The sequence below is a fragment of the Nycticebus coucang genome, chromosome 3 (assembly GCF_027406575.1).
Source record: "Nycticebus coucang isolate mNycCou1 chromosome 3, mNycCou1.pri, whole genome shotgun sequence".
NCBI lineage: Eukaryota > Metazoa > Chordata > Mammalia > Primates > Lorisidae > Nycticebus > Nycticebus coucang.
In genome coordinates this window covers 130,948,354-130,972,866 of record NC_069782.1, presented here as the reverse complement: position 1 = coordinate 130,972,866, position 24,513 = coordinate 130,948,354, and the positions used below count along the sequence as shown (strand labels likewise).

The window sequence follows — 24,513 nt, the reverse complement described above, 5'->3', positions numbered from 1 at the left end:
CGCTCTACCCCTTTGAGCCACAGGTGCCGCCCTTAACCTCATTAATGTACCGATAATGAGTAATGAGATTGAATCAACAATAAAAAGTCTAACAAAGAAAATTACAGGACCAGATGGCTTCACTGCCAAATTCTACCAAACTTCCAAAGGAGCACCAACACCAGTTTTTCTCAAACTATTCCCAGTGATTAAAAAGGAGTGAATTTTCTGTAACTCATTCTTTCAGATCAGCATTACCCTGATACCAAAACCAGACAAGGACATAGCAAAAATAAAACACAACAGTTCAATAATACTCCTAATTAAAAAGGAAATACGCTCTACAAAATACTACCAGACCGAACCTACAGTACATCCACACGTTAAAATTTAAGTTGCAATTAAGCCATTAGTATAATCTTTTATCAGTTCTATTATGCCATTACAATTTATTCTGTTTGGGCTCTGTAACTGAGAGATATAGGCAGTTTGCAATTAACTATATGTAGAAAATGTGCTAAAATTCTAACATACTTAGTAAAAGATTTGTACTACTGTTAAGGGAAGAATATTGGGCGGTGCCTGTGGCTCAAAGGAGTAGGGCGCCAGCCCCATATGCCGGAGGTGGTAAGTTCAAACCCAGCCCCAGCCAGAAACTGCAAAAAAAAAAAAAAGAGGGAAGAATATTATATTTCGTGTATTGATTATTAAATGAGCTACCGACTTGAGTTTATTTCCTTTTAGGAGGCATTTTATTATTATTTGGATTAAAAAAATTTAGAATTGATAGACATTTTTTCCCTATTTAAATAATTGTGACTATCTCACTCCTGACTCTTAATTTTCCCCCCTATGTTTAGAATATTGTGGCACTTTCTGTTATCCAAATGTGTCTCAATCTCCTTATTTAAGGACTGTGGGTGAAAAGCTTCTACCTGGAATTGAGGTGCTTTGGACAGGTAAGTCTTTAAGATTTATACAGTATACTTGAATACAGTATACTTGAATTACTAAGTAGGGCTTAGAGAAATCAGTTGTTCTTGCTAATTGAATACTTTAAAAAACTGATCCTTAACCAGAAAATTTGTTAAAATACTCCTTCTTTTACATAGCATACATTCTTCCCTTACTGTAAAAATCATCTTTGGAGAGTTTGCAATGAATCTTAGCTATCAGTTACTGAATAAATAATAAAGAACTGTAGCCTTTGGCGGGAGACACCATCTTCCAGTAATTCACCAAAATGACAAATACAATGGGAGGAAAGGCACCCCGATATATATTCTCTAGGCCTTTTAGAAAATATGCAATTTTTCCTTTGGCCACATACATGCGGGTCTACGAGAAAGGAGATATTGCAGACATCAAGGAAATGGGTACTGTCTCAAAATTGGAACAGGCTACAGTATTACCCAGCACTCTAATGGCATTGTTGTAAACAAACAAGGGCAAGATTCTTGCCAAGAGGATTTATGTTAGTTTTGAGAGTACTAAGCACTCTTTAAGAGCTGAAATAGCTTCCTGAAATCCGTGAAGGAAAATGATCAGAAAAGCCAAAGGGAAAGATAACTGGGTTCAACTGAAGTGCCATCTTGCTCCACACAGAGAAGCAACTTGGTGAGAAAGGAGCCTCAGCTCCTGTGTAGCACTGTAAGAATCAGTGAAACAGGACATAGGTGCTAAAACCTATTCTTTGTGAATTCATGGCATAATAGGCATAGTGGACTTTGTGACAGTCAATGAAAAGGTCCCTACACAGCTGGAATCTATTCCCTGTGAATTTGTGGCATAATAGAGGTAAAAAAAATACAAGGCTATTGTATTGTTTTTACAAAAAAAAAAACAAAAAGAACTAGGGAACTGGGCTAAAGGTATTGATCCCAGACCTAGGAGACAGTTTCATAAAATGAAAAAATAAAACTGAATAAAAACACATATGTTAAAAAAAAATTGTTAGAAATTGTGCATGCAAGGAAAACACAGTAAAGTATATGTGCAGTATATTTTAAAGAACCATGTGTGAGGGTTTTTTTTTTTTTAATTTTAATTAATATGGGCATGCGATTTTAATAAACTGTGGTCATTATTTCTAGGTCCCAAAGTTGTTTCTAAAGAAATTCCAGTAGAGTCCATTGAAGAGGTTTCTAAGATTATTAAGAGAGCTCCAGTAATCTGGGATAACATTCATGCTAATGATTATGATCAGAAGAGACTATTTCTGGGCCCGTACAAAGGAAGATCCACAGAACTCATCCCACGATTAAAAGGAGTACTCACAAATCCAAATTGTGAATTTGAAGCCAACTATGTTGCTATCCACACTCTTGCCACCTGGTACAAATCAAACATGAATGGAGTGAGAAAAGATGTAGTGATGAGTAAGTAGCCTGTACTTACTTGGTCCTTGACCTTAGAAGGAGAGCTGGGGTTAACTAGAGCCAGTGGCAAGTGTATATTCCTTTGTCATCACAATGTAAGTGGTTTTATTAAGGTATATTGTTCACTTCTGTTAATGAGGTATGTATATGATAGAAGAAAGATGGAGTGGCCTTGGACAAGTCACTTGACCTCTTGGCCTTAGTCCTCTGTTTTTATAATGGGATTCAGTCTTTGAGTCTCAATACCAGACCAAATAATCTTTTAGTGTTCCTTCTTATCTCTAGAATCCTTCTGATTGATTGTCTGTTTTCAGACGGTTTTATTTATTTTTTTAAATCTTCAGCATTTTTATTGATGTTATTTAGAAGAGATAACATCCAACTGACAAAAATCCAAGCAGAAAAAGGCAACATGATGGTGTTGCAGCGAAGAAAAGGGAAGTGACATTTCAATAGATTCCCACAGAAATAGATGACCGATTTGCATGTGTATGTAGACTGAATGTCCAGTTACCTGTGTATTCAGATAAAGCATCAAACATTAAAAAGGCACAATGGAAATAAGCATTCATAGTAATACCCTCAAGTGGGAAAGACTAGACACTTATCAGTAGTGTTGATGTCTATATTAGAAGTTCTTCCCCAGCAATGGAACCTATTTATTTTTTTATTGAGACAGAGTTTTACTTGTTGGCCCTCAGTGGAGTCCTGTAGCATCATAGCTCATAGTAACCTCCAACTCTTGGGCTTAAGCGCTTCTCTTGTCTCAGCCTCCCAAGTAGCTGGGACTACAGGCACCCACCACAATGCCGGGCTGTTATTTGTAGAAACGGGGTCTTACTCTGGCTCAGGCTGTTCTCGAACCTTTGAGCTCAAGGCAATACACGTGCCTTAGCCTCCCAGAATGCTGTTCTTTTTGTTGTTGTTGTTGAGACAGTCTCACTTTGTCACCCTTGGTAGAGTACTGTGGCCTCATAGCTCACAGCAACCTCAAACTCTTGGGTTCAAGTGATCCTCTTGGCTCAGCCTCCCAAGTAGCTGGGACTACAGGCACCCACCACAATGCCCGGTTATTTTGTAGAAACAGAGTCTCACTCTGGCTCAGGCTGGTCTTGAACTTGTGAGCTCAGGCAGTCTACCTGCATCGGCCTCCCAAGTGCTGAGATTACAGTCATGAGCCACCTCATCTGGCCTGAAAATATTCTTATTTTAGATATTGGCTTTCTAATTTTTATTCCTGAAAAATCCTTAATTAAGTTCTAAGTAAGAGAATGCTTGCTAATTATTGATTTGTTTACATTTAAGTAACCTGTTACATGGCCTGTGCATCTTCATAGGCACTGAGAATGCAAAGAAGAAACTAGTTTGTGTATTTGAAAAACAGTCTAATGTTGTAAAACTTATAGGCAATTGTGGTAAGTATTGTAATAGTTGTCTACAAAGTGTTGTGTGAAGTGAACTCAGAGGAGAGATAATTTCTACTAAGCAAGTGTTAAGAGACGGTTTCATGAATATTTAAGCTGGAAAAGTATAAGTGGAGTTTGCTGGGTGCTAAAAGTTCGTGGGCTGGAGATAAACCCTGGACATTGAAATTCTGAAGTTATCAGAATTTTGGCCCATACTGGTCTACTGAAATATCACATTGTGACATTTGGTGGAGTATAGTTGTGTTCTATTTCTCTGTTTTGTACCCCTATTTGCAATTGTGTATTGAGTTAATGTCTCCCTTTATGGCTCAGTCATTATCATCACCCACTCCCCAATGAAAAGCAAAAAAACGGGAATGTAATCTCAATTCCTTCTGTATACATGGTAGTTGGCTCCTGCATATTTTAAGGCAGAGCATGGTACTCATTACAAAGTAGCAGACACTGGCCAGACAGGTCTGTCTGTATATAAGGAAATAAGAAAAGCTAAGAATGGAGGGATTTTGAATACCAAGCTGAAATTCAGGCTAAATTTTCTCTACCACTACTGGTTTGGAGCTTCATTGCCTCATGGGTGCTCATATGTTGGTTATCTGTTGATTTTTTTTCTTTTCTTTCTTTTTTTTTTTTTTTTTTTTTGAGACAGAGTCTCAAGCTGTTGCCTTGGGTAGAGTGCTGTAGCGTCACAGCTCACAGCAACCTCAAACTTTGGGCTTAAGTGATTCTCTTGCTTCAGCCTCCCAAGTAGCTGGGACTATGGGCGCCCACCACAATCTCCGGCTATTTTTTTGTTACAGTTGTCATTGTTGTTTGGTAGGCTGGGGCTGGATTCAAACCCGCCAGTTCTGGTGTATGTGACTGGCATCTTAACCGCTTGAGCTATAGCCACCCAGCCTATTGATTTTCTTTTTTTCTTTCTTTTTTTTTGCAGTTTTTGGCCAGGGCTGGGTTTGAACCCGCCACCTCTGGCATATGGGGCCAGCACCCTACTCCTTTGAGCCACAGGCACCACCGATTTTCTTTTCTTATAATAAAGTTATAAGCCCCTGAAGGCTAGGGAATGTTTTCTTTATGGAAAGCATGGTACCTTTAACTCTGCATTCCTGATAATTGGTACTCTGGATATTTATGACTGACTTTTCCAATGATTCTAAAATTAGTTATTATTTTAGTTGGGATTTTACATGTAGCGGTGCGTTAAGGTGACTATTCTAAATGAAAAGGTTCAGTGAAGGGTCTTGCTTGTGTTTGCATTTTTGTTTATTCTAGTTTTACTTCTTTGTAAAAGCAACTAGTTGCATTTATTTGTATCACTTGTTAGGAGGCTTTTGTAACGAAACAATTTTTTGCTTTATTCCCCTTTTTTGCAGCGGACAGTGAAGACAGTACTGTGTCGATCCAGATAAAGTTAGAAAATGAAGGCAGTGATGAAGATATTGAAACTGACATACTCTATAGTCCACAGATGGCTCTAAAACTAGCTTTAACAGAATGGTTGCAGGAGTTTGGTGTACCTCATCAGTATAGCAGTGAGTTTGGGCATTTTTTGTAAGGGGGTTGGATTACATGGCTGCTGTGATGAGCCTAACCTTAAGCACTTTAACCAAAGCAAAATTAAATTGTTATTTATTTTTTTGAGACAGAGTCTCACTTTGTCACCTTCAGTAGAGTGCTGTGGTGTCACAGCTCACAGCAACCTCAAACTTCTTGGGCTCAAGGGATTCGCTTGCCTCAGCCTCTTGCGTAGCTGTGACTACAGGTGCCTGCCACAACACCTGGCTATTTTTTGTTTTTTTGTTTTTTGTTTCAAACCCACCAGTCCCAGTGCATGTGGCCGGCGCCCTAATGACTGAGCTGCGGGTGCCAAGCCTAAAGTGAAATTAAATGAAATATAGGGATCTAGAGAGTAAGTTTTAAAAATCTCACTTTTTGGTCTTTAATAGATTTTATCTTGATAGAAGTCTAATATGTCTTTAAAATATCTTTTTTGAAATAATTGTTTTCATTTATGTATTTATTTATTTTTTAATTTTTTTAAGCTTTTTTTTTTTTTTTTTTTTGTAGAGACAGAGTCTCACTTTATGGCCCTCGGTAGAGTGCCGTGGCTTCACACAGCTCACAGCAACCTCCAACTCCTGGGCTTAAGTGATTCTCTTCCCTCAGCCTTCCGAGTAGCTGGGACTACAGGCGCCCACCACAATGCCCCGCTATTTTTTGGTTGCAGTTTGGCCGGGCCGGGTTTGAACCCACCACCTTTGGTGTATGGGGCCGGCGCCCTACCGACTGAGCCACAGGCGCCGCCCTATTTTTTTTTTTTTTTTTGAGACAGAGTCTCACTTTGTTGCCCTTGGTAGAGTGCTGTGGTGTCACAGCTCACAGCAACCTCAAACTCTTGGGCTTGAGCAATTATCTTGTCTCAGTCTCCCGAGTAGCTGGGACTACAGACACTCGCCATAATGCCCGGCAATTTTTTTATTGCAGTTGTCATCATTTTAGCAGGCCTGGGCTGGGTTTAAACCCACCAGCCTAAGTGTATGTGTCCGGCGCCCTAACCACTGAGCTTCGGGCACTGAGCCATATATAAAAATTTGTTTTAAACACATGGGGTCTCATTCTATTGAGACATAGTGGAGGGGTGCAGTGTCATGATCATAGCTCACTGTAGCCTAGACCTCCTGGGCCCAAGCAATCCTCTCACCTCAGCCTCCTGAGCAGCTCCCAGCTAATTTTTTATTTTTTTGTAGAGAAAGGGTCTCACTATATTGCCCAGGCTGGTTTTGAACTCCTGGGCTCAAGAGATCCTTTCACCTCACCCTCTCAAAGTACTGGGATTGTAAGTGTTGAACCACTGTGCCTGAGGGGTTTTTTGTTTGTTTTTTGAGACAGAATCTCACTGTGTCTCCCTGGCTAGAGTGTTCTGGCATCATAGCTCACAGCAGCCTCAAACTCTGGCTCAGGCGATCCTCTTCTTCGGCCTCCCAAGTAGCTGAGACTGCAGGCCATCATGCCTGGCTAATTTTTCTATTTATAGTAGAGACGGGGTCTTGCTCTTGCTGGGGTTGATCTCAACTCCTGAGCTCAGGCAGTCCTCCCATTTCAACCTCCCAGAGTGTTAGGATTACAGGTATGAGCCACTGTGCCCAGCCTGTGCCTAAGTGTATTTCAATGTAAATATTCAAGAGAATGTAATAACAGATTGACATGTTAAGGATGTTTATTACCTTTTTCTGCCTTTCCTTCTTTCCTACTACCTCCCTGATAGTTTAGAACAATTTCATTTTTTTTAGAACTTAAATTATTTGGAGTCTCAAAATGAAGTTCGGATTTATAAGTGTGATAAAAACAGCATTTTTCTAAATCTAATTTGTTCTCTAATTTTGATTATCTCTATAACTTTTATTTTTGTAGGTAGGCAAGTTGCACACAGTGGAGCTAAAGCAAGTGTAGTTGATGGGACTCCCCTAGTTGCAGCACCCTCTTTAAATGCCACAACGGTAGTAACAACAGTTTACCAGGACCCCATTATGAGTCAGGGAGCAGCGTTGAGTGGTGAGCCTACAGCTTTGACCAAGGAAGAAGAAAAGAAACAACCTGATGAAGAACCCATGGACATGGTAGTTGAAAAACAAGAAGAAACGGACCACAAGAATGACAATCAAATATTGAGTGAAATTGTGGAAGCTAAAATGGCAGAGGAATTGAAACCAATGGACACCGATAAAGAGAGCATAGCTGAATCAAAATCCCCAGAGATGTTGATGCAGGAAGATTGCATTAATGATATTGCCCCTATGCAGACTGATGAACAGACAAACAAGGAGCAGTTTGTGCCAGGTCCAAATGAAAAGCCATTGTACACAGCAGAACCAGTGACTCTGGAGGATTTGCAGTTACTTGCTGATCTCTTCTACCTTCCTTATGAGCATGGACCCAAAGGAGCACAGATGTTACGGGAATTCCAGTGGCTTAGAGCAAATAGCAGTGTTGTTAGTGTCAACTGCAAAGGAAAAGACTCTGAAAAAGTGAGTGTGCTTATTTATCTGATTCTTATAAAAATAAGAAAAACGAAAAAAAATTTATCTGATTCTTTAGCCTGGATGGTTACCATACTGATAATTTGGAGAAGGTTCTTCAGTAAGCATACTGACAGAAAATTGACCACATTTTAAAATACATTTATTGGGGCGGCGTCTGTGGCTCAGTGGATAGGGCGCCGGCCCCAAATACCAAGGGTGGCGGGTTCGAACCCGACCCCTGCCAAACTGTAACAAAAAATAGCTAGGCATTGTGGCAGGCGCCGGTAGTCCCAGCTACTCGGGAAGCTGAGGCAAGAGAATTGCCTAAGTCCAGGAGTTAGAGGTTGCTGTGAGCTGTGATGCCATGGCACCCTACCGAGGACGATAAAGTGAGACTCTGTCTCAAAAAAAAAAAAAATACATTCCATTGGCTCGGCGCCCGTAGCATAGTAGTTACAGCACCAGCCACATGCACTGAGGCTGGCAGGTTCTAACCCGGCCTGGGCCAGCTAAACAACAGTGACAACTGCAATAAAAAAAAGTAGCTGACCATTATGGCGGGCGCCTGTAGTCCCAGCTACTTGGGAGGCTAAGGCAAGAGAATTGCTTAAGCCCCAAGAGTTGGAGGTTGCTGTGAGTTGTGACATGACGGCACTCTACCAAGGGTGACATAGTGAGACTGTCACAAGAAAAAAAGAATAAAATACGTTCTATAAAGTGGATGTGGAATCTGGTATGTTCATTTCCATAGTTTGACCTTCTAATTTGGAATGATGGAAAGTCAATTTTGATTATTTTAGGAATATTTACTAGTTTGGGGACACACAAAATGATGGTAGGCTACAGTAAATTGCAGCTGCCTTATAAACAGCTTAATTTTTAACTATGTATTCTATTTCATTAAGCTTGCAATTTTTTGAGTCTTTTTATTGATCCTCACTAGATTGAAGAATGGCGGTCACGAGCAGCCAAGTTTGAAGAAATGTGTGGACTAGTGATGGGAATGTTCACTCGGCTCTCCAATTGTGCCAACAGGACAATCCTTTATGACATGTACTCCTATGTTTGGGATATCAAGAGTATAATGTCTATGGTGAAGTCTTTTGTACAGTGGTTAGGTAGGTGCACCGGGAATAATCTCTTCTCATATATTGTCCCTTGGAAAAAAAAAAATTATCCCACAGGGAGAAAAACCTTTAGAGAATTGGCGGATTTCCAAAACTTTTTTAGTTCCATGCCTAGTTTTCTTTAAACGGCAGGCATTGTTAAAGACTTGAAATGCAAGTCTCGGTAATTACATCAGTAATTTTTCTCCCTTGGGCTAATTCAGTATGAATATCTTGAAAATATCTTAGTAAGTACTGACTTTAACTTGCGCTGACTGAATGCTTTCTGGATGGAACCCTATATACCACTTTTACCCAATTTGGAGATGAGACACTGTGAAACGTGACTCTGTAAGCTTTTTGCTGCTTGCTGTGTCTTGATAACATTAATGCTGATTTTAACAGAACAATTGCTGAAATGATCTAAGGGGCCTGGCAAGAGGAAGCCATCCTCCCAGCCCTGTGCGCATGCGAGCTCTAGTGGATGGCTATTCTGGTGCTACTCAGTATTATTTCACAAGGCTTTTTCTTTAACCTTCTACCAAGTAATTGGTTTTACCTAGGGGTGGAAATTGCAGTCCCCTAAAAACTGTTTTATTAAATGGATCTATGTCTTTGAAAATGATTTTTTTTTTTTTTTTAATTCTCAAACTTGGTAAAAGCACCAGCATGGCCAAGATTCTTCAGGGACCTCATTTTATTTCCAGGTTTTCAATCCAGCTGTAAGGAATATGTAATGGACTATATACAGCACACAGCAGGCAGCAAGGCTGACTGACTTGTCATAGTATTCATAGTTGTCACAAATACTGTGATATGGGTTTCATGGTCTTGGTTGTGAAATAGATGACTAAAACACTGTGAGCTTAGACTAACAAGTAGTAGTGAGATTTCTTAGTTTATACCTATATAGGTTTGGGTTCTTCAATATTAAACAAGTTTTCCTGTGATGCACTTAATTAGCATTAAAAGCAGAATCTGATTGTTAATTTGAAAATATATAACTTTCTTTGGGTATGTATATAGCCCAATAGGCACACATAGAAGAGAGAATTTTCACCCTCCTGTTAAAAGGCTTCTAGATCTACCTTTTGTGTAGGTAGGAGATATCTGCCCTTTGACCTAGGAAAAACTTCTATTTTGGTTGTTGGATGACAGCATTTGTCTTCCAGGCTTCTGACCACGTAGTTATATTTAATCTTACGGGGATTTAAACTTTAAATTTCCAAGGCCCTTAGGAATTTTGAACCTGAAATCTGAATTATTGAACTTAAATATATCACTGAAAACATTTGATGTTCAACTTTGAATTCAAGAATCATTAAAAATTAAATTCTTCCCAGCTGCTCGGGAGGCTGAGGCAAGAGAATCGCATAAGCCCAAGAGTTGGGGGTTGCTGTGAGCCGTGTGACGCCACGGCACTCTACACGAGGGCGGTACAGTGAGACTCTGTCTCTACAAAAAAAAAAATTAAATTCTTGTTTATATCCAATATTGTTTCTTTCTCTTCTCAGGTTTTATCTCTGTACTAAGCAATTATATGGGTAGCTTTCATAAAAGCTATCTGTACATTTGTATAATGCCAAGGACAGAGAATCTTAGAAATTTTACATAATTATCTTGCCTTCCACATAGCTTTACAAGAGCTCACAACAGGGAGAGTATTTTCTTGGTTCTTTAGTAATTTCAGGGGGTGATTGATTAGAACCCTTCATTTTCCTCTTCTCTCCAATCCAGCTGGCATTCAGTCCTTTAAAGAATGTGGCTATGCAGTACTTTTGATTACTAACGACTTCTATTATCTTCTTCCCCATTGTGTACAGATGGGAGAATCCTCAGCACAAGTGTCTACTACTATTGGATGGACAGCGGCAGATGTTCACAGCGCGTCATGATTAATTAGCTTTAAATTGAAAGATTCTATCTGTGAGGTAGCTCAGGTAGATTCAAGGGCAGTAGGCAAGAACTGAAGTCACGTTTGCGCAGCGACTGAGGCATTAACCATGTTTTCATTTACACAGCTCTTCGTACATGCAGCTTTTTACTGTAATAGTTGGAAGTGCTAGTTATGTTGTAGTCTCAAAGTGGGGGGTAGGGGAAATTGGCTGATCTTAAAGTTTAAGAGGTATAGTTTTTTCCTGCAGTGTAAATTACACTGAGTTATGTATGGAATGGGGTACTTTCTATTCATAGTCTAAATTTGACCCTATTTCATATTTATTTTACAAATACTACATTTTATGTTTAAAAAAATACCCCTACCCCTAAAAAAATGACGAACCCAGACATAATCTCTTAAAGGGCCTGAATTATCAACAAAAAAATTAATTTGCTTTGGGACTGTCTGACTAGCACACTATATCTTGTACTGATGAGACTGTTAACTTGAACAGGAGGTAGAATGCTGTCTTCCAATGGAAAAGAACTATATGGCGCTGCTTTATCTTGTCAGAAGACTAGGCAGATAATTTTGGCCTCTAAACATTTTCCCTTAATAATCTCTTATTGTTAGCTGGCTTTATTGTCTATGAAGTTGGTTAAATGGTAACCTTAAAGACTGACCTCTTGATCTCAAAGCCTGCCATTCCAAGTATGTATTAAGTGCATTGTAAAGATTATAATGGCTGATCAGAGGAATCAGGTACTGTCATACTTTTAAGAAAAGTATGGATAAATTAGGAACACCAATTGGCTCTCCTTGGAGCTCACATTCTGTCAGACTGGTATTATGACTAACCACATCTGGATTTAGATTATCTTTGTCCAAATAAATAAAAGTTATTCTCTTTCGTTTTGTCAACTTCATAATTTCTTTTATTCTGCTGGCTTTAGTTTTCTGACAAGATTAATCCCCTCCACCCCCTTTTCCCTTTCCTGTATCCTTCCTAAAAATGTAAAATGTGACTTCAGACAGGTTTAATTCCTTCATGGGCTGTGATAATAAAATGTCTCATTATATATCATTCATTTCAGTTTATATAGTTACTGTAATTTCATGATAGAGCAAGCAACTCACTTGATTTGTATGGCTGTCTCTAGGGCAATGTATAAACATGATACAGACAAACTTGGGACTGATTTTCCTTCCAATAATTAAAGAATAGAACTAATAACAATGATTATTAATTAACCAGAGTAAGGAATATGAGTATGCTTTTATGAATTTTTAAAAGTAATTATTATCACAGCCTTGCCCTGAAACCCTGGATTATTATTGTTAGAGAGCTATTTCCACAAAGTGTTTGTTAGTTTGTTGGACATTTGAGACCTCAGGAAATCCCCTTTCTCGTAACGTTCTCCGCTTGGATCTGATCTCAACAGGGTGTCGTAGTCATTCTTCAGCACAGTTCTTAATTGGAGACCAAGAACCCTGGGCCTTTAGAGGTGGTCTAGCAGGAGAGTTCCAGGTATCAATATGAATTCACAACTGAATTGACATTTTCTTTGTTTTATGAGAAACCTTATGTTGCGCATCAGATGGCTGGAAGGATTGGTCTGCCGAAGGCTTTCTAGTCCCAAATTCAATTTAGTTACATAGCTGAATTTTAAATCAGATTTTCCTCCTCTTTCACAGTAATTTCTGAAGGAGATGCTGCCAATCCCCCCCGCGCCTGCGAAGCGCAGCGGCTCTAGGTATACACTTCACATTGTTTCTTTGCAGGTCGCACAGCATTTAAATCTGCGCCCGCAATGCACAATGCGCGCATGCTTGTCTACCAGTGGAAACTCCATGAGCAAAAAAGATTATTATGCAAGTGAATGGCTAAGGTGGTTTTAGACATTCAATTATTTTTATAAATATAATTTGTACTTAAAGGAATAGCACATTAGTGATTTTTTTTTTTCTTTTTAGATAAAGTTTTCACTCTGTCGCCCTCCATAGAGAGCTGTGGCGTCATAGCTCACAGCAACCTCAAACTCTTGGGTTCAAGCTATCTTCTTGCCTCAGCCTCCCAAGTAGCTGCGACTACAGGCACTCGCTATAATGCCTGCCTGTTTTTAGAGATGGGATTCTCGCTCTTGCTTAGGCTGGTCTTCAACTTCTGAGCTCAAGCAATCCACCCGCCTCAGCCTTCCACAGTGCTAAGATTATAGGCATGAGCCACTGCACCCAGCCTCATTAATGAACATTTGAATAAAATAATGAAGGTTTTTCGCTATTGGAATTTGTTCATGGACTTTCCAGGTGCTCTACTTTTCTCCCCCCAACAGGTGCTCTGCTGCGCACAGCAAACTGAAGCGCATTGCTTTGGGGATAAAGCGTCTCCTGGACAGATAACCCTCTTCAGACCAAACCTCTCCTCCTGACATTCTGTTCTGCCATCTTTTAGTAGAGAGATGGTATATATAAGATAGGTTTTTAAAAAATAAAAGATTTGTCATAATTGCAATAGGTTTGTTTTGGTTTTGGTTTTGGTTTTGGTTTTTACTGTAAATTTAAATCCCCATTAGTATGCTACTAAAGCTGTGTAAGTCAGTTTGGGTAATTTCTATTCAGAAGCACCCCCCCCCCCCAGCAGAGGTGTTTATATTAGTAAAGCATAGTACATCCCTTTTCTTTAGGTCTGCCTGCAGAAGCCAGTTAATGTTAAGTTGGTAATCTGCAGTGCATACCCATTTAAAGTAATGGATAGCTACTCAACACTAATCCATCTCCTTTTTTTTCTTCCCACAGCGTTTGCTGCCAATTGATGGGGCAAATGATCTCTTTTTTCAGCCGCCCCCACTGACTCCTACCTCCAAAGTTTATACTATCAGACCATATTTTCCTAAAGATGAGGTAATTACCTGTGTTACCAATTTAATATATAGTTATGGTAATATACACTTAGAACTTAATGTTGAACTCACTTGCTAAAAGACTCTGTTTGGAAAATATGATCTTTAGATGAATAAAATTAAAACATTAACACAAGAGGGGGAAACAATAGAGAAAATTTGAGGAACAGTCGAGTGTAGACTACTAATATCTTGGGTTAAATTCTTTAATTCTTGCCTTTAAAAAGTCAGCTGAGGTTGAGTGCAGTGGCTCATGCTTGTAATCCTAGCATTTTGGTAGGCTGAGGTGGGAGAAACACTTAAGCCCAGTGGTTCCAGACCAGCCTGAGCAACAAGGCAAGATCCTGTGTCTCTGTAAAAAATAGAAAAACTTAACCAGGTGTTATAGTGTGGGTCTGCAGTCCCAGCTGTTAGGAAGACTGAGGCAGGAGGATCTCTTGAGCCCAGCAGTTTGAGGTTGCAGAGAGCTCTCTGATACCTCTGTGCTCTAGTCCAGACATCAGAGTGAGATACTGTCTCAAAAATAAAAAATCAGGGCTGGGGCTCGGTGCTTATAACTCAGCGGCTAGGGCGCCAGCCACATATATTGAAGCGGGTGGGTTCAAACCCAGCCCAGGCTTGTCAAACAACAGTGACAACTACAACCAAAAAATAGCTGGGTATTGTGGCGGGTGCCTGTAGTCCTAGCTACTTGGGAGGCTGAGGCAAGAGAATCACTTAAGCCCAAGACTTTGAGGTTGCTGTGAGCTTTGATAGTCACAGTACTCTACTGATGGCGACATAGTGAGACTCTGTCTCAAAAAAAAAAAAGTCAGATGAAATGTATTCAGAATTGGAATTACAAAACAGTTAAGGGTCTAAATGATGTTATTGTCCTTAACTTCCAATACAGTGTATTATTATGTAATTTTCAGTTGTGAAATACCTATGGGCTGTTGACAGCTACAGAAGAAAGCTGCCCAGTTTAAAGACAGTAACAAGTTTAAAACATTTTAGAAGTATTCTTAACATACAGGAAGTCATTGAGAGATTGTCACTCTCAACATTTGCTGGCCTTGGAATGCACAGCTTACTACCAGAAGCCATCCTGTACAAAACAACTCTCAGTGTTTATTAAAGCCTTGATGTTTTCTGTTTTACAAATCTAACTCAATGACTATTTATTTATTTAACAAAGCAGAAATGGTATTTCTGACAGGCCTGGCATTTTGTTACTCCCTCTCTAGACTGACATATCAACCATATTATTGTTAGAGTCTGCTCCTGTTTTTTGTGATATGTTGCTTATATTTTCAGGCTTCCGTGTACAAGATTTGCAGAGAAATGTATGACGATGGAGTGGGTTTACCTTTTCAAAGTCAGCCTGACCTTATTGGAGACAAGTATGTAATGAATATTTGGATTTGGGAGTAGAAATTTGATAGCCAGGTTTATCAGATTGAGGGGAGATGATGCCTGGAAGTAACTTTAGTTTTAGTAAAATTTGAATTTAATATGTGTGCATTTCTCATTTCTTACATCAAATATAGTTTCTATAAGTTGTCATTCAAGTACATTGGACCTTGTATAACTGAATTGTAAATTTTTGTTAGTAACTTGTTACCTTACTAGTGGCCTTTTTCCTTTGCAGGTTAGTAGGGGGGCTACTTTCTCTGAGCCTGGATTACTGCTTTGTCCTAGAAGATGAAGATGGTATATGTGGTTATGCTCTGGGCACTGTAGATGTGACACCCTTTATTAAGAAATGTAAAATTTCCTGGATTCCCTTCATGCAGGAAAAGTATACCAAGCCAAATGGTGACAAAGAACTCTCTGAGGCTGAGGTAATACACAGGTTAAAAATTATACTATGATAATGGTAATACTTTGTTTTGTTTTATAAATGACCTACTTATTAAAGTAGAAAAGTAAGCAAATGTATCGTAAAATATTGGTACTTAATTTATTACAGAAAATAGTACTTAGGATGTATTCTTTTTTATTTTATTATTATTATTTTTTAAGATAGTCTAGTTTTGTTGTCCTGGTTAGAGTGCAGTGGCGTATCATAGCTTACTGCAGCCTCAAACCTTTGGGCTAAAGCAATCCTCTTGCCTCAGCCTTCTGAGTAGCTGGGACTACAGGCGCCATGCTTTGCAAATTTTTTCTGGTTTTGGTAGAGATAATGGGGGGTTGTCACTCACTCTTTCTTAGGCTGGTCTTTAACTTTTTTTTTGCAGTTTCTGGACAGGGCTGGGTTTGAACCTGCCACCTCTGGCATATGGGGCGGGCGCCCTACTCCTTTGAGCCACAGGCACCACCTTTATTTATTTATTTTTTTTGAGACAGAGCCTCAAGCTGTCACCCTGGGTAGGGTGCTGTAGCATCACAGCTGACAGCAACCTCTAACTCCTGGGCTCAAGCGATTTTCCTGCCTCTGCCTCCCAAGTAAGTACCTGGGACTACAGGTGCCTGCCACAATACCCTGCTATTTTTTTTTTGTTGTTGCAGCTGTCATTGTTTGGTGGGCCAAGGCTGGATTTGAACCTGCCAGCTCAGATGTATGTGGCTGGTGCCTTAGCCGCTTGAGCCACAGGCGCTGAGCCACGGTCTTTAACTCTTGAGCTCAAGTGATCCTCCCATCTCAGTCTCCTAGAGTGGTAGGATTACAAATGTGAGTCACCATACCTAGCCTCTTAGGGTTCATTCTTTCTTTTTTTTTTTAGAGACAGAGTTTCACTTTATCACCCTCAGTAGAGTGCTATGGTGCACAGCTCACAGCAATCTCCAGCTTCTGGGCTTAGGCAATTCTCTTGCCTCAGCCTCCCAAGTAGCTGGGACTACAGGCGCCCACCACAACGCCCAGCTATTTTATGTTGCAGTTTGGCCGGGGCTGGGTTTGAACCACCACCCTTGGTATATGGGGCCAGTGCCCTACTCACTGAGCCACAGGCGCCGCCCAGGGTTCATTCTTAGCATGACCATTTTTTAACTGTTTCTTTAGTGTTAGGACAGTTTTTTATTTGGCAACACTTAACAATATTTCCTTAAGTAAAAACACAATACAGACAACTAAAGAACCTTTCATCTTTTCCTCATTTTAAAGCACCAAATTTAAAAGATACTCTGGTCTTTTTTTTTTTTTTTTTTTTTCTTTTTGTTTTGTTTTGTGATAGGAAAACCACTTTTGTTTTTTGAGACAGAGCCTCAAGCTGTCGCCCTCGGTAGAGTGCTGTGGCATCACAGCTCACAGCAACCTCCAACTCTTGGGCTTAAGCGATTCTCTTGCCTCAGCCTCCCAAGTAGCTGGGACTACAGGTGCCTGCCACAACGCCCGGCTATTTTTTTGTTTGCAGCCGTCATTGTTGTTTGGCGGGCCCGGACTGAATTCAAACCTGCCAGCTCAGGTGTATGTGGCTGGCGCCAAGCCTTTTTTCTTTTTTTTAATTATTGGGGAATCGTTGAGGGTAGAGAGAGCCAGTCATGCTCCACATTGGTAATTTATGATTATTTTAGTTTGTACATCAGCATATGTATTTTTTAAAAAGTCTCCACTTTCATTGAGTCTTAATTTAGAAATCAATTTTTAAAAAGCAAAAGAAAATAAGAAAAGTAAATAGTTCCTTCTGATCATTTCTGTGTTCAATAAATATTTACATATATATATCCTTTTTTTTTTTTTATTGAGACACAGTCTCATTTTGTGGCCCTCAGTAAGAGTGCTGTGGCATTATAGCTCATAGCAACCTCTAACTCTTGGGCTTAAGCGATTCTCTTGCCTCAGCCTCCCAAGTAGCTGGGATTACAGCCGCCCACCACAATGCCCAGCCTTTTTTTTTTTTTTGGTAGAGACAGGGTTCTCACCGTGGCTCAGGTTGGTCTCGAACCTCTGAGCTCAGGGCAATACACCTGTCTCAGCCTCCTGGAGTGCTAGGATTACAGGTGTGAGCCACCATGCCTGTCTGACACTGTCTTTTTTCTTTTCCGGTGATTGAGCTGTTGACATATTGTCCACATCGTAACTGTTTTCACCATAAGGGCATACCAGAGGACCAGTTTTAGCCAGGCATGGTGCCTCACACCTGTAATTTCAGAACTCTGGGAGGCCAAGTAAGGCCAGGAGTATTCAGGAGACTAGGAGTTCACAACCAGCCTGGGCAACATAGTCACAAAACCCAAAAAAGTTAACTGAGTGCTATGTTGTGTACCTATTGTCTCAACTATTTGGGAGGCTGAAGGAGGAGGATTACTTGAGCTCAGGTGCTCAAAGCTGCTGGGAGCTATAATTGTACCTCTGCACTTCATCCAGCCCACGCCAAAGAACAAGACCTTGTCTCAAAAAACAAAAACACCTCTTTCTTTAAGCGGCCTGAGGTGATCTGTGAAAATGGTTCGCTATTCACTTGACCCAGAAAAACCCACAAAGTCATGCAAGTCAGGAGGCTCAAATCGTCGTGTTCACTTTAAGAACACACGTGAAACTGCCCAGGCCATCAAGGGTATGCATATACGAAAAGCCACCAAGTATCTGAAGGATGTCACCTTAAAGAAACAATGTGTACCATTCCGGTGTTACAATGGTGGAGTTGGTAGGTGTTCCCAGGCCAAACAGTGGGGCTGGACACAGGGTCAGTGGCCCAAAAAGAGTGCTGAATTTTTGCTACAAATGCAGCAACTATATGCTTAACAATGCAGAGAGTAATGCTGAACTTAAGGGTTTAGAGACGTAGATTCTCTGGTCATTGAGCATATCCAAGTGAACAAAGCACCCAAGATCCGTCGCTGAACTTACAGAGCTCATGGTTGCGTTAACCCATACACGAGCTCCCCCTGCCACATTGAGATGATCCTTACTGAAAAGGAACAGATTGTTCCCAAACCAGAAGAGGTAGCACAGAAGAAAAAGATATCCCAGAAGAAACTGAAGAAACAAAAACTTATGGCACGGGAATAGATGCAACATAAAATAAATGCAAATAACAGTTAAACAAACAAACAAAGATGGGGTGTGGTGGTGAGTTCAGACCTATAATCCTAACATTCAGGGAGGCCGGGGAGGGTAGATCACTTGAGCTCATGAATTCGAGACCGGCTGGAGCAGGAGTGAGACCCTGTCTCTTACTAAAAATGAAAAACTGAGGCAAGAAGATTGCTAGAGCCCAAGAGTTGGAGGTTGCTGTAAGCTATGATGCCATCACACTTTGTCTACTAAGGGTGACAAAGTGAGACTCTGTCTTGAAGAAAAAAATAAAAACAAAATCCAGTGTGTCTATTACAAACTTTTTTAAAAAAAATTATAAAACACATATAACAAAATGTACCTTGGGCTGGACAAGGTGACTCATGGCTGTAATCCTAGCACTTTGGGAGGCCAAGATGGGTGGATTGTCTGAGCTCAAGAATTCAAGACCAACCTGAGCCAAGAGCAAGACACTATCTCTAACACTAGCTGGGTGTTATGGCAGGCACCTGTAGTCCCAGCTACTAGGGAGGCTGAGGCAAGAGAATGGCCTAAGCCCAAGAACTGAAGGTTGCTGTGAGCTGTGACACCATGGCACTCTGCTGAGGACTACAAAATGAAACTGTCTCTAAAAAAATGTTATGCTCTTTACCCATTTTCTTTTTTTTTATTTTGAGATAGCCTCAAGCTGTCACCCTGGGTAGAGTCACGTGGCATTACAGCTCACAGCATCCTCCAACTCTTGGGCTCAAGCGATTCTCCTGCCTCAGCCTCTGAAGTAGCTGGGACTACAGGCGCCCGCCACAACGCCTGGCTATTTTTGGTTGCAGCCGTCATTGTTGTTTGGTGGGCCCGGGCTGGATTTGAACCCTCCAGCTCAGGTGTATGGCTGGCACCCAGCCCACCCATTTTCTTTATTAGTCAAACCTAAGAAACCAATATTCGTACATTATTAAACACCAAACTTTATTCACCAATTTTTTTGCTAATGTCCTTTTTCTGTTCCATGCTCCCAATACCACTGTTCATTTAAACAAACTTTTTTTTTTTGCTTGTTTGTTTTGTTTTTTTTTGCAGTTTTTGGCCAGGGCTGGGTTTGAACCCACCACCTCCGGCATATGGGGCCAGTGCCCTACTCCTTTGAGCCACAGGCGCCGCCCTGTTTTGTTTTGTTTTTTTGAGACAGAGTCTCCAGCTGTGGCCCTGAGTAGAATGCTGTGGCATCACAGCTCACAGCAACCTCCCCAACTCGGGCTTAAGCAATTCTCTTGCCTCAGCCTCCCAAGTAGCTGGGACTACAGATGCCCACCACAACACCTAGCTGTTTTTTTGTTGCAGTTGTCGTCGTCGTTTAGCAGGCCCGGGCTGGGTTCAAACCGTCAGCCTCGGTGTATGTGGCGGGCACCCTACTGACTGAGCTACAGGCGCTACCTTGTTTTGTTTTCTGATTAATATGAAAGTACAAATGATTAGGTTACAGTGTTTGAGTTTGTTAGGTGAGATCTCTGCTGTAGTTGTGTCCCACACTGAGTAAACAAACTGTTAAAGTGAAAATCCTAGTTGGGTGTGGTTCATGCCTGTAATCCTAGTACTTTTGGGAGGCCAAGGCAGGAGGACCACTTGAGACCAGGAGTTCAAGATCAGCCTGAGCATCATAGCTAGAGACCCTGTCTCTACAAAGAAAGAAAGAAAGAAATTAGCTGGGTGTGGTAGCACATGCCCATAGTCCCAGTTGCTGGGGAGGCAGAGGCAGAAAATCATTTGAGCCCAAGAGTTTGAGGCTACAGTGAGCTATGATGATCTCACTGTACTCTGTCCTGGGTGACAGAGCTAAACCCTGTCTCAAAAGATCAAAAGAAAAAAAAGGTGCTTCAGTTAGAATTAGAATTTAATTCTGAGTGTAATATTTACATAATGACTGAAAGAATTATTAATATTGCTTTCCTTTTCCTACTACTGAGTTGGCATGTAGATAATATAAAAGGCAGCTATAGAAAGTCAAGAGATTCTTTATAATTTTTACAGAAAATAATGTTGAGTTTTCATGAAGAACAAGAAGTATTGCCAGAAACTTTCCTTGCCAACTTCCCTTCTCTGATAAAGATGGATATTCACAAAAAAGTAACTGACCCAAGTGTGGCCAAAAGCATGATGGCCTGCCTCTTGTCTTCACTGAAGGCTAATGGTAAGTATATATTTATGGAGTTGGTGGTGATTGTATAAAGTAGGGACAAGACTATATTTTAGGATAAAGAAGTGATTTGTCAATTTATATTCCCTTTCCCACTGTCTGTGGTTTGGATTTTGAATTATCAGTAGTGTGTGAATTTCATGTGTATTAGTCACTGAAAAATGCTGCTCTTTTACACTTTGAAGACTTGAGTTCCGATTAAATGAAAAGTGAGTACATGAGGATGTGTTTATTTTGCCAAAAGGCCCATAAACAATAGAGGAACATTAAAATGTAAAATCTGAGGGAGAAACTTAATTTAGGAATGCAGTTTTTTTGTTTTTTTTTTGTTTTGTTTTGTTTTTTAGACAGTCTTATTTTGTCACCCTTGGTAGGGTGCTGTGGCGTCACAGCTCACAGCAACCTCAAACTCTCCAGCTTAAGTGATTCTCTTGCCTCAGTCTCCCAAGTAGCTGGAAGTATAGGTGCCCGCCACAATGCCCAACTATTTTTTTTTCTTATTGTTGTTTAGCTGGCCCGGGCTGGGTTCGAACCCACCTACCTTGGTGCATGTGGCCAACATCCTGACCACTGAACTATGGGAGACAAGCCATGGAATGCAGTTTTTGCTTGAGAATTTATCTAGGCTCGGCGCCTGTGGCTCAAGCAGCCAAGGCGCCAGCCACATACTCCTGAGCTGGCAGGTTCAAATCCAGCCTGGGCCTGCCAAACAACAATGACAGCTGCAACCAAAAAATAGCTGGGCGTTGTGGTGGGCACCTGTAGTCCCAGCTACTTGGGAGGCGGAGACAGGAGACTCGGTTGAGCCCAGGAGTTGGAGGTTGCTGTGAGCTGTGATGCCACTGCACTCTACCCAGGGCGACAGCTTGAGGCTCTGTCTCAAAATAAAAAAAGAATTTATCTAAACTCAGCCTTCAAAAATATTTTTTTAAAAAAGAAAATTTTATATTATTGTATGAAAACTTTTGGCAAAGTTTTTAGGCTTTAAGGGCCACATATACTATCTCTGTTACATTTTTTTTTTTTTTTTTTTTTGTAGAGACAGAGTCTCACTTTATGGCCCTCGGTAGAGTGCCATGGTATAACACAGCTCACAGCAACTTCCAACTCCTGGGCTTAAGCGATTCTCTTGCCTCAGCCTCCCGAGTAGCTGGGACTACAGGTGCCCGCCACAACGCCCGGCTATTTTTTGGTTGCAGTTCAGCCGGGGCCGGGTTTGAACCCACCACCCTCAGTATATGGGGCCGGCGCCTTACCGACTAAGCCACAGGCACCGCCCTGTTACATATTTTTTTAAAACAGTCCTTTAAAAAATTGAAAAGACCATATTTAGCCCTTGGACCATTGAGACCATCTCACTGTGTCACCCTCGGTAGAGTGCTATGACGTCAGAGCTCACAGCAACCTCAAACTCTTGGGCTTAAGTGATTCTCTTGACTCAGCCTCCCAAGTAGCTGGGACTATAGGTGCCTGCCACAACACCCGGCTATTTTTTGGTTGTAGTTGTCATTGTTTGGCAGGCCCGGGCTGGGTTCGAACCCGCCAGCTCCAGTGTATGTGGCTGGCGCTCTGCCGAGCCTATGTATCACTCATGTTAGAGGGTTGTTGATGCATGAGAATGTGCCTTGTTTGTTGCATCTTTATATCATTTGAGGGAGTGGTTTCCTCTTCACGGGATAATTTAAATAACTGAGGAAAGGATAATTCTCAGTGTCATAACTTGGAACTGAATCCCATAGATGGATGTAGTGCAGCAATTCTCAACCTGTGGGTCTCGACCCCTTTGGAGGTCAAACAACCCTTTCATAAGGGTCGCCTAAGACCATCCTACATATCAGATATTTACATTACGATTTGTAACAGTAGCCAAATTGTAGTTATGAAGTAGCAACGAAAATAATGTTATGGTTGGGGGTCACCACAACATGAGGAACTATATTAAAGGGTCATGGCATTAAGAAGCTTGAGAGGGCGGCACCTGTGGCTCAGTTGGTAAGGCGCCGGCCCCATATACCGAGGGTGGCGGGTTCAAACCCGGCCCCGGCCAAAACTGCAACCAAAAAATAGCCGGGCGTTGTGGCGGGCTCCTGTAGTCCCAGCTACTCGGGAGGCTGAGGCAAGAGAATCGCTTAAGCCCAGGAGTTGGAGGTTGCTGTGAGCTGTGTGAGGCCACGGCACTCTACCGAGGGCCATAAAGTGAGACTCTTCTGTCTCTACAAAAAAAAAAAAAAAGAAGAAGCTTGAGAACCACTGATATAGTGTGTCTTAAGACCGTGGTATTCTGGGGCCAGGCGTGGTGGCTCATGCCTATAATCCTAGCCTTCTGGGAGGCTAGGTGGGTGGATTGCTCTGAGCTCACAGGTTTGAGACCAGCCTGAGCCAGAATGAGACCTCGTCTCTAAAAATAACCAGGCATAGTGGCAGGTGCCTATAGTCCCAGCTACTCTGGAAGCTGAGGCAAGAGAATCACTGGACCTCAAGAGTTTGAGGTTGCAGTGAGCTATGATGTCACGGCACTCTACTAAGGACGACAAAGTGAGACTCTGTCTCACAAAAAAAAAAGAAAAGACTGGGCTATTCTGGTTATATTGACTTGTGACATGGGCTGGAATAGGCTTTGTCCTGTGGGCCCCTAAAAGGTACTTTAAATGTTTTAAACAGAGTTGTCCTTGGCATTGAGATTTCTTACATTCTGTTCCCTGAAAGATTTTCTTTACTCACTATTTAACATTAGTGTGAATTCTTTAAATTATGGTATAAATTTTGGAGCTAGTATACATGCCCCTATTATCTACATTAAATATGTATATACACACACACACATATACATATATATATATATATTTTTTTTTTTTTTTTGTAGAGACAGAGTCTCACTTTATCACCCTTGGTAGAGTGCTGTGGCATCACACAGCTCACAGCAACCTCCAACTCCTGGTCTTAGGGGATTCTCTTGCCTCAGCCTCACGAGTAGCTGGGATCATAGGTGCCCACCATAACGCCCAGCTATTTTTTGTTGCAGTTTGGCTGGGGCTGGGTTTGAACCTGCCACCCTTGGTATATGGGGCCGGCTCCCTACCCACTTACCCACTGAGCCACAGGCGCCGCCCTATTTTAAATATATTAAAAATAATTAAAATTCATATTTACAGTTTTCCTATTTGTTTATGATTTAATATTTGTTTTATTTCTAGGCTCCCGGGGAGCTTTCTGTGAAGTGAGACCAGATGATAAGAGAATTCTGGAATTTTACAGCAAGTTAGGCTGTTTTGAAATTGCAAAAATGGAAGGATTTCCAAAAGATGTGGTTATACTTGGTCGGAGCCTGTGACATTTGTTGGTACTATGAACTGTCTAGGTCTCTTTGACACCACCTGTGGGTGGTGGTTGAGGTCTTTGTACAGTTTAGTCTTAGGAGCAGCAACAAATCAACCAATTGGATTGGAAACAAAGAAGACTACGTAAAACTCACCCATCACGCTTTCAGACTACTCACTGGTTGGAAGAAGATAGTATTGCTTTAAATCTTGTGTGAAACAAAGATGCGGGCCTCCTTTTGGAGTCTGGTGTTAGGTGCCGAGACCTCTTACATGGGCTTATATAAGGAAGAGGTCTTCAATAAATGTAGTCAGCACTATTTTCTGCATCCAGTGTGGTTGCATTTCTCACCTAAGAGTGATCAAAATTACTTCTGTCAT

General features: G+C 41.0%; 1 protein-coding gene across 2 annotated transcripts in view; it reads left to right on the top strand.

The window, feature by feature from the left end:
* The window catches only part of OGA (O-GlcNAcase), a 43,169-nt gene extending 18,717 nt beyond the window's left edge, over positions 1-24,452 (top strand). The window contains exons 6-16 of one of the 2 annotated variants that reach the window (XM_053583034.1): positions 840-938; positions 2,073-2,357; positions 5,155-5,313; positions 7,193-7,806; positions 8,744-8,918; positions 12,228-12,313; positions 13,582-13,686; positions 14,982-15,067; positions 15,316-15,508; positions 20,650-20,809; positions 24,010-24,452. In XM_053583034.1, the coding sequence (XP_053439009.1) occupies positions 840-938; positions 2,073-2,357; positions 5,155-5,313; positions 7,193-7,806; positions 8,744-8,918; positions 12,228-12,313; positions 13,582-13,686; positions 14,982-15,067; positions 15,316-15,508; positions 20,650-20,809; positions 24,010-24,146 (2,099 nt within the window). In that variant the 3' untranslated portion in view covers positions 24,147-24,452. Of the gene's footprint in view, positions 1-839; positions 939-2,072; positions 2,358-5,154; positions 5,314-7,192; positions 7,807-8,743; positions 8,919-12,227; positions 12,314-13,581; positions 13,687-14,981; positions 15,068-15,315; positions 15,509-20,649; positions 20,810-24,009 lie in introns of those variants that run through there. The other variant, XR_008378737.1, reaches the window with a different exon arrangement.
* Positions 24,453-24,513: the final 61 nt, after the last annotated feature.